Source organism: Macrosteles quadrilineatus, unplaced genomic scaffold (assembly GCF_028750875.1).
Source record: "Macrosteles quadrilineatus isolate MER2022 unplaced genomic scaffold, UCM_ALF_1.0 Scaffold_5__1_contigs__length_97177068, whole genome shotgun sequence".
NCBI classification, from domain to species: Eukaryota; Metazoa; Arthropoda; class Insecta; order Hemiptera; family Cicadellidae; genus Macrosteles; species Macrosteles quadrilineatus.
The window spans coordinates 59,278,544-59,292,278 of NW_026542598.1; the positions used below are offsets into that span (position 1 = coordinate 59,278,544).

At 35.6% G+C, this 13,735-nt stretch overlaps 1 protein-coding gene across 1 annotated transcript in view; it reads right to left on the reverse strand.

The window, feature by feature from the left end:
* Positions 1–13,735, reverse strand: part of LOC128994687 (uncharacterized) — a 74,233-nt gene that overhangs the window by 19,471 nt on the left and 41,027 nt on the right. The window contains exons 19-22 of the mRNA XM_054419411.1: positions 12,297–12,492; positions 9,922–10,040; positions 8,397–8,518; positions 1,464–1,577 (exon numbers count right to left, since the gene is read on the reverse strand). Of these exons, the coding sequence (XP_054275386.1) occupies positions 1,464–1,577; positions 8,397–8,518; positions 9,922–10,040; positions 12,297–12,492 (551 nt within the window). The remainder of the gene's footprint in view (positions 1–1,463; positions 1,578–8,396; positions 8,519–9,921; positions 10,041–12,296; positions 12,493–13,735) is intronic.

A 13,735-nucleotide genomic window follows, 5' to 3' on the forward strand; every position in this document is an offset into this window, starting at 1 on the left:
CCCCAGTCGCAGTCGCGTCAAGGACAATGGTCCCATTTGAAACAACGCTAACCAGTGCTCAGCTACTATCGCTCAGCTACTATCGCTGAGCTACTATCGAAAGAGTCGCTTCAGGGACAATGCACCTTTACCTTGGAAATGGCCATGCAGTCTACATGGATAATTATTACACTAGTTTCAGTTTGGCTGCACAATTGCTGGCAAACAAAACCTACTGTACAGGAACAGTCAGGGCAGACAGGAAATTTGTTTCTGAATCCATAAAGGATGCCAAACTGAAGAAAGGGGCCTCTGCTAATTGTTCAGTACAATGTGTATATGAAAGGTGTAGATAGAGTCGATCAGATGATGGCCTACTATCCTTCAGAAAGGAAAACAGTAAGGTGGTACAAGAAGGTTTTCCTACACTTTATCCAAGTGCTTATAGTGAACGGGTTGGCCTTGTACAATGCCGTAAATTTTGATAACAAAGAACAGTCGTACAACTACAGGTTGATGGTCATCCGAGCATTACTCCCACCAACTGTTCCTAACCAACTTGTAAGCACGAAGAAAAGACCAAACCACGTCCTGTCAAAAACTGAAGATCGCCTGGCAGATGGGCGAAGAAAGAAGAGAAAGTGCAGGCAATGCACTAAAGAAAAAAAAAAAGAACGGAAACGGTGCACTACTGCCCAGGTTGCCCTGACAACCCTCCATTGTGTGCAGTCAGATGCTTTGACATGTACCACGGTAGTTTGTAAACTAAAAAACAATGTGGGTGGGTGGTTGGTGATGTATATATTGTAAATAAATAAGTGAATTTTTTGACATTTCAAGTTTTGTGCGTACTGTAAATTGTTAGACGTCTAAAGACGTCTTATTTTTTTTGTGTTTTTTCAAGCTCATTTGGGTTACATAATGTGATATTTGGACACACAAGTGACTATAGAGACTAAACCTACAATAGATAGGCTACATACAAGTAAAAATCAGTTTTTATATTTTTAAGTCAACCAGAAAGGCTGAAGACGTCTTTAGACGTCCCAACCTATGACGTCATCGTAGAGACCGGAAGTGGCTCAAAAAAGTGTTTCCTCTGCACATCTGAACTTCCAAAACCATAAGGTATGTTACTCATTAATAAATATTTTTAGCCATGTAGCAGTGTATTACAAATTTGTTTAGCAGTCAATGTGTTAAAAACAAACTTTCCTACATCTTAAGTTTGGTTCCATCTCCAACGGTTTCTATCAAGCCTGTTTTAATAACAAAAAAAAGCAACATTACAGTAACTTTTCAACAACTTGTTGTTTTATTTATTTACTTGGGTAAAAGAACACATAAAATGGTTAGAATACTTATAAACAAAACCAATACTTACTTGTACATAATTTACTAATACATTGAAATAAATTAACTTGTAGATTTTATTAATTTGAAACATACTTAACTTTGGTGGTATAACTAGAACTAACACTCACTTTCTTAATGGCCGTAGAACTTTATCTATTTTAAAAAAGAATTCTTTGAGATTACATTGCTGCTTTTTCTTGTCATCTTCACTCATTCCTTCAAGACTCTTTTTCCACTTGTCACTAAAAAAGAAACACAAACTGTACTTTCAATATCATTTTTGAACAAACCTAAAGTTTCTTAATGTAAGAAGTAAATATCGAATCTATACTTATAAAAGTCAAATACCAAATGACTCACTGATCAATGTACCTCAAAAGGTACTAACCATAAGAACTCAGGAATTGGCATGGAGATTCACATTAGGCTCTAGGTGTGCAATAAATAAGGAGTGTTTTCAAGAAATTCCATCAGAGTGGCCTCTGAAGTTCCTATATTATCCTTATGTACAAATTATTTGTTTACATTTAAACAGATGAATATTTACAAATATTATACTTTTAACTAAACTAAAAGAACAGTTGGTTGTATTGAATTGAAATAAAAATATTTGCATTATTTTGTGGCTTGAAAATTAATTGGTGTTTTGTTTAACTGCATAACACTCTTTTGACTGGGACGGGTGCGTCTTCCTGTAATCCAGCTACTAGGAGGTCACGAATTGTGGATATTTATAGGCATGCACTGTGGTTGCGATACTCTCTGGTGTGGATTAACATCCGCACGAGTGAGTACTACGACTATCCGCAGTACTATCCTGATAATTAGACCAATTCGTATATACCAAAAGGCAAAAATGTGGTTCGGATTCCACTATAAACTGTAGGTCCCTTAGTTGCCATTAGCTGTATGGGCTATTAATTAACCTGTATCTAAGGAATGTCGGCCTTAGTCACTAACAAGACTATAAGATCACGCCACTCATCCTACATTCATCTCCATTCATACTTGGCTTAAAATACGTACTTTGTATGGTCGCCATTTAATAAGAAAGAAAAGAAAAAAAAGTAAAAGTTAAATGAATTTAAAAATCAAGATTTACTCAATTTTTTTATGTTTTAAAATCGGTTTCTCAGCAACTACATAACAGTAGGTATATTATATAATGTGTTCAGAATATCAATGACAAAGGAACGATTACTTGCAATCGAGTTTCACCTAATATTTTAAGGGATGGCATCTGCCTTCTTCTACCACTTGGCTACTTTATGATCATTTTTTATAATGGGTGCTCAAGAGAGAAGATCAGAAATACTTGGTAAGTAAGTTCAATCACTTCCATCCGTAGGCTAATGAACATGGCACAATCATGCAATTTCAGATGAGTATGTTGCTTTACAATCCCAGTTCACGTTTTTGGTGGATTATGTAAATCCTAATAGCTTTTTATGTTTTTTTTTTAAATTGTATACTATGGAGATATTAACATGTTAATCTAAGGAATTAACAATGATAAATGGCAGTTTGAACTTTTAAGACTTCACGCATCTACAAACAAGCCTTTTTCCAGCGTTGTCAAGTCGACGACATTACTTGAAAATCTCGACACTCAACAACAGGAAATACACAATATAAAAATTAACAGAGTAAAATCCCCAATACACAAGACAAACCGACACATCCACACAAGACTAGAAAAATCAGACTAAAACAAATAAATACTAGAAACAGCTCTATTCTAAAACTCAACAAGGGAATACACTGTTTTAAATGCGGTAACAAGAGACATGCAAATCACGAGGATTGCCCTGCTATGGGTGCTGTGTGTAAAGCTTGTAATGGTAATAATCATTTTTCTGGTGCATGTTTGAAGGCAGGGAATGCGGTTGTTGCTAGACCAAAACAGTTAAATCAAATCGAAAATTTTTTGGATGAGGATAATGTTTCGTATTCAGACATTGACCGGATACGAACATTGGAAAAGGTTCCAAAGTAATGATCAACGTTGAAATGAACAAACGTAAGGTAAAAATGATTTATGATCCAGGGGCAGCTTACAGCATAATTGGAGAAAAACTGTGGAAATCAATTGGATCACTAACAGTTTACCCCTGTGAAAATCTTACTGCCTACACGAGGGTGCAAATTGAAACACTAGGGGAAACATCGGTTGGTGTTCTTGCATTTGGTAGTTAAAAAAAATTAAAGCTAATTTCAAGAAAAATTATGTTCCTCTATTCGGGTTGAACTCGGTACTTAAGTTCAATCCTCCTTTACCTCCAGGTGCTGAAGTATGTACAGTTTCTTGGCAACCGAACACTACCACTCGTGTGAACACTTCTTGCATTTGGTAGTTAAAAAAATTAAAACTTATTTCAAGAAAAATTATGTTTCTCTATTCGGGTTGGACTGGGTACTTAAGTTCAATCCTCCTTTATCACCAGGTGCTGAAGTGTACAGTTACTTGGCAACCGAACACTACCACTCGTGTGAACACTTCCTCTTGAATCAAAAATTGTCAAACGAAGAACGCCTAGGAGATTGCAACGGAACTCATCTATTCCATCTCAGGTCTCAGGATTTACCATTGACCTCAAAGAGCTTGCAAGAAGCAACGAAACATGACACACTACTTCGCTAAAGTAATAAACTACCATAAAAGTGGTTGTCCAGAAAATGTAACCAACAATAAAGAAGTTTTACATTATCATAACAAGCGTGAAGAACTTTCTTTCGAAAAACGGAATATTACCAAACGGAATATTACTCTGGTTCGGTCGCATGGTAATACCTTCAAAACTGAGACCAAGAGTAATGGAAGTAGTCCACAAGGGACATCCAGGAATAGTCGCCATGAAAGGCAAAGCGAGATTTCAAGTTTGGTGGCCTAGGCTGGATAAAGACCTGGAAGAGCATACAAAACATTGAGTTGGTTGTCAAGAGAACAGGCCTAAAGACACGGAGATACCACTCTTCTTGTGGACCGTCCCAACAGAAGTTGGGTCAAGAATCAACATAGACTCAGGCCATTCTTAGGTAAAATGTGGTTGATTGTTGTAGACAAACGATCAAAATGGCTAGAAGTGATACCCATGTCGATAACAACTACAAAAGCCACTAGCAATGCCTTAAAAGAATTGTTCTCAAGATTAGGCTATCCCAAAACCATCGTCAGAGACAACAGTCCTCAGTTGACATCTCATGAGTTCCAGACGTTCTGCAAAAACCTTAATATCAAGCACGCCATATAACACGATATCACCCAAAAAGCAATGGGTAGGTAGAACGGTGTGTTTGAACATTCAAAGAACGTAAGTGTGCATCACAGAACATAGGAACCCTCCAAGAAAGCTTAAAAGTAGTGATGGGCCGATTCCTAAATTGGTTGATTCCGATTCTACAATTTTGGTTTCGATTCTCGATCCCGCACTCGATACCTACAACCTGTTAAAAATTAATTTAATAACACATACAAATTATGTGTGCTTCTCGCTATCCCTACAAATAAAGGAGTATGTTATTTTTATTTAATCTTTATACAATAAGATAACTTGCATTGCTATTGATTAAAGTTACATCGATTAGTAATGTTTTCCTTATAGGCTAACTATAAGGAAAATAAGATAGGCTACTTCAAGAAGACATGCATTTTAACATATTTTATTAAATTAAATTGAGACAAGAATTACCGGTTTAGGTAACTTAGGCCTGAAATGTTCACTGAGTTTTTTGTTTGCATAAGAATTCATACATCTAGGCCTACAATGAATGTTCCATATTACTTGAGTTAATGAACTCAAAGTCATCATCAATATCACTTTTAAAGAATCACATAAAAGTCATGGAGTTCGTCACATCACTAGAACGGAGTTGGAGATCATAATCAATTTTGAACAACTCACTACGCACGCACAGCAAACAAACAACAACACAAATCTAAAACATAGGTTAAACAATTTATTTGCCATTATTGCAAACTCACGACAGCTGTTTCAGTTCAGTCAGAGAGAAACAACATAAAATAACGATAAAAATAAACCACTAAATGACTTTCTACAATAGTCACTACGAAGCCCTGAATTAGCTGAACAGTTTGTGGGGTCTCATATCTTATAATGTAATAGCTTATAATCGTGAATTTGTTCCATAGCTTATAATCTTGAAAATGTGGCATCTATATATATATAAGGCAAAGCCCTCACTGACTCACTGACTGACTGACTGACTGACTCACTCACTCATCACTAATTCTCCTACTTCCCATTTACCTAGGAGGCTGAAATTCGGTACACCGATTCTTTGGGCATTAAATAGGAAAACTAAGTAGTTTTTATTCTGATCGGGCTTCCGGGCTCCACCCCAGTGGCTCTGGAGTTTCCCATGTTAACCTTATGATTTTTCACATTCAAAAGGAATTAATGAATCTTAACAGCTGTTTCAATTAAACAAGTTGGTTCTATTCTGTGATGTTCAATAGCATTAAAGTTACAAGGATTACCAACAGGGTGCAGCACTATTATTTTTTTAAATTTATGACAACAGCTAATTTGCAACCAAAAGGTGAGTGAGCGTAGCGAACAAACTTTAACCTGGAGGCGAGTTAGCGTAGCGAACGAGCTAACCTGAAGGCAAGTGAGCGCAGCAAACGAGCTCCAACCTAAAGGTGAGTGAGCGTAGCGAACGAACTTCAACCAGGACGAAATTGAGCCATAGGAATACTTATGAAGTTAAACGGGGCAAAGCCCGTGGGTACAGCTAGTAGCTTATAAATCAGTTATAAGTAGAGGTGTGCGGATAGTGAAATTTCATTTCGGATCGGATAGTTGAGGCTCGGTTCGGATCGGATCGGATATTGGGAGGTTCGGATTCGGATATTTTCGGATTCGTATAGTTCGGCGTGGTTAATAATAAGCTGCATATGTATTTTTAACCTATAAAACAATGTAAAGCTAGGTGTAAATAAACTTAAATGACGATTTTGAATTATAGAATTTCAAATTAGCCAAGTCCACAGTTTTCTCTCTCTTGAAAATCACAATTCGCAACATTTATTTTCAAAAGTTGGTTGCTTGAATTAAGTAAACTAGCAGCCGAAATCTTCACACAACACCTTAGCTCAGCAGGACTGATGTCAAACGTTTGGGCTTGTTTACTTGAGGTTATGTTTTATGTTGTTTCCTGGTTCTCACAAGACAAGGAGTTCGATCTCAAGTTTATTTTCACATTGTATTTCCTTATGTTTTTGGAACGGATTATTGGCCTTAAGCGGCATTTTGCGGGTTTGCCAAGTTTAGAAAACATCACTAATGCACTAAGCTGGGCTCTAGCTCACGATTTGATGTTGGGCAATTAGGCTTTATAACTCTGTAAAAGGTGTGCATCCCTGAATTTATAAATTGCATTCTACTCTTATTCACTGCCAAACATAATTCAGTAGAACCTTGATGAACCGAGAATTACACTAGCCTACATTTCATTACCCCAAGTAAAATACCAAGATCATTTTTATAATTGTATTTTAATCGTATAATCTTAGTTTGTTAAAAATGGATTGTATGTTCAACATTTAATTGCAGTCCATTATTGTTAAGCAGTATGGTCCCAAATTATTGTTTTTGATTTTGAAACATCACAGTTCATTTGGAAAAATTATAGTTGAAGCAGCCCAATGTCAAGTCACGCTTGTGCAATAGTTTGTTTACAAGCTTTCTCCAGACCACTGGGGAGGGTCGGGTCTGGTCTATTGTTCACCCCCAAGAAGGTCCGACCCTCATTAGTGCCGCTTGGCTGCACTCAGTGGTGAACCCAATACCAAAAATCAATCTTTTAAATGAATAAAAATATTTGGTAATAATTGTTTTATTAATATTCACCTTGAAATTTCAATAAATTTGGTATAAAATTTGACAAAAATCAACCATTTTGACTGATTATTAATACAGTACCAAATACCAATAAAGTACATTCATTGGTAATTAAATAATAGGTAAAAATTTACCGATTTTTGTCAAGTTTTACCCCCTGCTGTGCGCTATGTCACAAAAGCTGATAACGACATGGGTGATTAGTAACCATGGCAACTTGTTGAATGCGTGATGAAGGGAAACCCAAGAAATAGAAGAACAAAGAGAAAGAATAATGACGTTGTTATCTTTATACCCTTTTTACAATTATTCTATTATTGTTATCTTTATGTAAGATTTTATGATTTTGTTTTATAGGTTTATAAAATAATTCTTTTTAACTACGGGAATATCAATTTATAATTTTTCAACGTGCTTCTCTTCTGAAACAGCAATACCGGATGCATAATAAAGGTCAATGACCTAAAATATCACGATTGTGCAATATTGTATTTTGATGTTGAAATTAAAATCACGACAAAAGTTTGTATATATCCACGGTCCCTATCGTTTAATCATTTAATATGTACACAATCAATGCTAAATAATCGTGGTTAGTTCTAACTTTATTTTTTATTATTTAAAGTTTCTACACAGTAAGACAATCCAAAGTCAAACCGGGCAATGAATACCCAAAAAACAACATATCTTGTCCTGTGATTGGAATACCACTCGCCGGCCAGTCCTTTAGGTTTAGGGAAGTAGTGCAAGTCTATATATAGCTTCAAGGTCTTACCCACCTACTTCAGAGTATTCAAAATAAACTATGATGTGCCACTCTTTACAACCTTCAATGTCAGTTGAGTTTAGTATCAAATTAACCTCACTTTTCAGAATTGGTATTGAGTACAATAAAGCAAAGTATTGAGTATAGGCGGTTCTTCGATGCCACTGGTATCGAAGGTAACGAGGTATCGAGAATCGGAATTGGCCCATCCTTACTTAAAACTTAAAAGTTTCTTGTTCGCGTACAGAACATCTCCAAAAAGAACTAAAGTGGCTCAATGTTTACACAACTAAAAGTAGATAGCAACAAGAATGGATGGTTAAAACTTGATTCTGCCCAGCTAAGGGAAAGTGACATCAAACATCAGAAATATAATCCCGACCCGAACTTTAAAAGTCTGGCCCGCAGACCCCTAGTTGATTTCTACTCACTAGTCTGAAGCAATACAGGAGTAGATGTTTTGCAGGGCCAAGTCTGCCGGTTGAAGTTCATCATCAGAACTATAGCTGCCACATCTGCCAGCGTTCCTCTGTTCCCACTCGTCCATAATGTTCTGTTAAATCCATAATGTTATTAGACCTATATGTCCAATCCAAGCATCAAACCTTAAATTAAAAAAAAAACCTATTTGGGTATTGCCAAATTTCTACTCAAACAAGTTTTAATTCTTCAATAATTACCTAACGTTTGGCAACACTGAGCAGTAGCATACTGCCAATGTTTTGCAGATCCTAATACATAACACTAAACCAATTTTATGAGGTGTTATTGAGAGCTCTTTGGTGACAGGCATGGCAGAAAGTGAAACGAATGTATACAATTATAATAATTTAAAATGAGGAAATATGAAGAGGTTCCCGTTGAATTAGGAGCTTGGCGGATCTGCATTAGAAATCTATGTATTTTTTTTAGAAATCTATGTATTTTTTCATTGATGGTCCCAGGTTTATTTTCCATACATTTAAGTGATTTCTTTACTGTTTGAACAAAACATTCAGCCTATTAGATGGAGGGTGATATTACCTAAGGTTATGAATCCATTTAGGTAAATATTCATATGAATTCAATATTTTTTCATTAAACCAAAACAATTAACAAACTTTTAAATTAACAAACTTAATTATATTATGTTGTCAAATCTGCTGTTGTAAGCTGATAAATCAATTTAAATTTTTATGCAACCTTAATCATCCAATCAATGCACTTCATTTGATATGACGTCAACTCACATGATATTCAGGTGTTTTTTTCTGTACCAAGTGACAATGAAATCGCTATCGCTATTATGAATTATTACGTGAAGCCATAAAAAAGCAAAGCATAAATTAATATTACTAAAGGTATTAAAGATAGTATTTTATTGACTCTTGCCTAGGACTATAATTTATTCCTTTGAAATTATTTGACTTTACCATGTTTTGTGTTTATTTTTTACTCTTCTATCGGCAATAGGCCTGCTTGAGAAAAAAGGGGATAAGTGTAATTTATTTTGTAAATCATACCCGCACGACTTTAGAATGGTGATTATATAATTCCAAATATCACTCAATTTTTTTAAGTTTTAAGGGATTGCCCGTTTAAACTGTCCTTTTGAGTTATCTGACTTAGGTCCAGTCCCGTTAGGGTTGGTTAAGAGGGGATCTACTGTAATCTGTTAAAAAGAACCCTTAAAGGGCTTCTCCAATCATTACTATTACTCCTTGTACAAAAATTAGGCAAACTCAATATGGGCAGTCTAGTAGCAACATCTTTTCACTCTGGCATTTCAATTTATTTAAGCAAAACATTTTACTCCCTATTTACTCAAAGATACCATATTCTAAATGGTTAGTACTGTTACTTTACACTTTAGATTAATGCCCCACATATGGATTAGATACAGCTTCCAAAAATACATCAGTAGCATATCTAAGAGCTACTCATCTTTTAATGAATAACATCAGAGAAAAGACTTACATTAAGTCTGTCCGAAAATAGTTTGGTTATGTCTTCATAAAAAGTTTTGAATTCTTCTGCAAAACTCTGACAACAAGAACAGTACAACTTAAAGTCGTTGTCTGTAAACTCTTCTTTACCTGAAACAAATTTCAAATTACACTGATTTGTCCTCTTAAAGCATTTGTACAACTTGTCCAATTCAAAAAGTAAATTTTCACTTAATTCTCCAAATTTGGAAGTTGCACACTGTTCACTCCTTGTGTTTTACTATTTAATTTTATATATTGTGTATTATTAATATAATATAATACATTAATAGGTAATGTCCAATGCAACATCTTTGTGTACAAATCTTTGTGTAAAGAAAAATCTTGAATATTGTGAAAGTTTCATTCTTCTTTTGGACATTCAATTAAATTTATCCCATTGAAATTCGTTCATCAGAATTGTTCTAGAGTAGGCCTATGTCCATATTGAAGTATAATAAAACTGTCCACTAGTTGGTTTTCCTCATACACGAAGCTTTATAAAAATTACTTCACTTTTCAAGGACAAAAAAGTGTTCTCAACTAATGTATTATTTGTAATATCATTTTGGGGACAATCTTTAGCACTACATCAAATTAAAGAAATATTAAAGAATTTATAATTTAATTTAATTAAAGAAATTAGAAAGATATAATTAGAAATTGGAAAGATGAAGTGACCAAAGATATGAGGAAGATAAGAATCATGGAGGAAGATGCTGAAGATCGGAAGAAATGGAGGCATTCAGTTGGCGAGGTCAAATACCACCTTGGGTATCGATGGCCATGGGAGTAAGAGTAAGTAAAGAAATTAGGAAACATACAGTAAAACCCATTATATCCTGCCACGGTTTGAAGAGGCTTCTTCTTGAAGCCAATATCAAAACAAATTTCCCAAAATTGTATGCGTAGTTTCAAGCACTAGTCCCCGCAAATCGAACACGCTCACAATTCTTTCCTGTTTGTTTACATTTTACTGTGTTCACTACTTAGTTGAGCTGGTAAGCCTAACTTCTTTACAGTTGGTGAATTATTTCAGGTGCAATCAGTAAAGTCTTGTCTAGTAATTGTTTTGTTAAAAAGGAATGGACAAAAAAGTTCAGCGGAAAGTTGCAGACTATTTTATTTGAACAGCCAGAAAGTTGGATGTCGGGAGGAGCAAAAAGAAAAAACTCTTGTTACAAATAAGAAAGTTAACTTGTTTCACAAAAAAAAAAAAAAAAAAACATTATAGGTATCAATGAATACATATTATGATATGACCCTTAGCATAAAATCTGAGAAACCATGGTGTCCAGATTGGGAATGCGGGTAAACTGGGAAATATGTGTGAGTTAGTTGTACCCGGAATAATGCGGGAATCTTAAAATTTCGCCGGTAAAACTTGATTTTAGCTCCTGAATCTTCTTGCGAATGTCAGCGAGATTCAGAATATCTTCAGCGGTCACGGCAAGATCAAGGATATCTTCTGCGGGCACAGTAAAATCATGACCATCTCCCATGGTCAGATATAAAGAGTACTAGTGTATGCAATTTTATTTTTTGAAAACTGTTTTTGTTTCCTATGTACCCATTACTGGTTTATTGGTTTTGCTTGTATTTAATGCTATAAAAATACAAAACCATCCCTTTTAGCCAGGGGAAAAGTCTTACCCTATTCCTCGGATATTAGGGATTCTACTGTAATCAATATTTCGAGTTTGAAGGCTATTTAGGCTCAAAGAAATCTACAACAGTCAGTGTAAATTATCTTCATTATTGTTATTTTATTCACAGTCCTGGCAAGAAGAACTGTGTGTTGACCTCCATCCATAGTGACAGTCAAACCTTATGGTTCCACAGACTGGCAATTACGCAGCGTAAATCTGGAGGGGTGGTTCCACTGACTGCGAAAATAACGTTGCGGAAATTCAGTTCTGTCCAAACTAGCGACGAGTATGACTTAAACTTATTCAGAGAGTTAGTGCTGTGTCACTTGAAAATACTTCCAAAAACAGATTCTTAAAGATAATGGTGATAATATCACCATTATCTAAACATACCACAAACATTTATCAAACATATGTTCTTTTTGATCGTATGCGGAAAAAATCGCACCGCACGTTGGAGATTCCGCAGTCTGTGGAACCATAGCTTTATAAATTAGTAAAAAAAATTATAACTTTAACAAAACTCAGTTTTTATGATGCATTCTAGCTAGTGCTCTAGGAACATACTTTTAGAGAACTTAAGAGAGATTATGAAACATAAATATTAATTATTTGGACTTGCACAAAATAAACCTATCATATGTAAGTTTGAGAAAATGTCACACACACACACATCCAATTAACTGAGCACAACAAATAAATGCTTTATACTACTCACCCCTGTTGTACTTTTTGACCAGTTCTAATATTTTTTTCAATTTTTGTTGAACAGATCCTGACAGCTTCTTTTCTGTAATAAAGGACCATCGCTTGATTATGTTAATTATGTAGTCAACCAATTTCCAATTTTTATTGGGATTTCCTGCATGTTTTTTAAGTTCTCCATAAACTCGATCATTGGCTGCTTCAATCACCTGTTGACAAAAACAATTTTAAAATTAAACATAACAATTATAATCAAAACTCTAAAGAAGAATAGTTAGTTTAAATTAAAAACAGAATTTCAATATTGAGATGTTAATGCTTTTGAAACGAGGGGTGTTATATCTGATGACACGTAAACCTGCACTTGGGCCTAGCACAGGCAGTGTGGGTGGAAGGAGGTAAGGAAAAGACCCCGACTGCAAAAATTTCCGTTAACTCACAGGGTTGTCTCCCCGTGTTTCATGTACTTGAGCACTTCATGTGAGTCGTGAGGACAGTTGATGCAACCCACATGAAGCCACATGTTTTTGTACTAGGCTAATAGTGATCAGCCAGCTTACATGTCACCAGCTTTACAAGAGGCCCAAAGGTTCAAATAGCAAGAGATGTCCAAGCCCCAGCCCTAAAAACTTTAGAGAGTCTTTAACAGTCATACATGTGTATTACACATACAGCATTAGTTAAGAGTAAGGCTTTTCTATCAAGAACAACGAGGGGTGTGGCGGTACTGCTCAAGAATAACCTGTGCTGATAAATTGCAAAAGGTAGCACTAGCCACAAATTTGTAAAATTGTTGCATTGGTGCAAATCACTTCACCTACTAACTGAGCCACTAGCTCGTCCTTAAGATAATTGGTCATAGTGAAGGGGGTTTCAGGGTGTCTAGTTTATTTCCATTATAAAATTCAAGACTAATTCCAGACTTTTCAAGACTAATTCCAGATTTTTCAAGACTAGTTTTATCAACAATTAGTGCGTGTTGATACCAAAATGTATCGATTCACGATTCTTGATACCGATACCAATTTTTATAGCTTATAACCAAATTTTCTGAATAATACTACACCAACCCCTGTCTTTGTCATAAAGTAGTATTATGATAATGTGGTGTTTTCAAGTAAAGAAATAATGCAGCAATAAAAAAATTCTAACTAGCAAATTGGTTTTTTTTATCATGAAATCTTCCACGTACCGTACGTTTAGACATCATCATTGACTGCAGCGGTTACAGAAACGTGATCGTCGTCGTCCGCGATCACGGCAAAATCATGAACATTTCCCGCGGCCTTGTAGACATCAATGACATCATCGTCGTCTCCCGCGGTCATGGAAACGTCATCGTCGTCTACCGCGATCACGGAAACGTCATCGTCATCGTCCGCGATCGCGGCAAAATCATGAACATTTCCCGCGGCCGTGTAGACATCATCGTCGTCTCCCGCGGTCATGGAA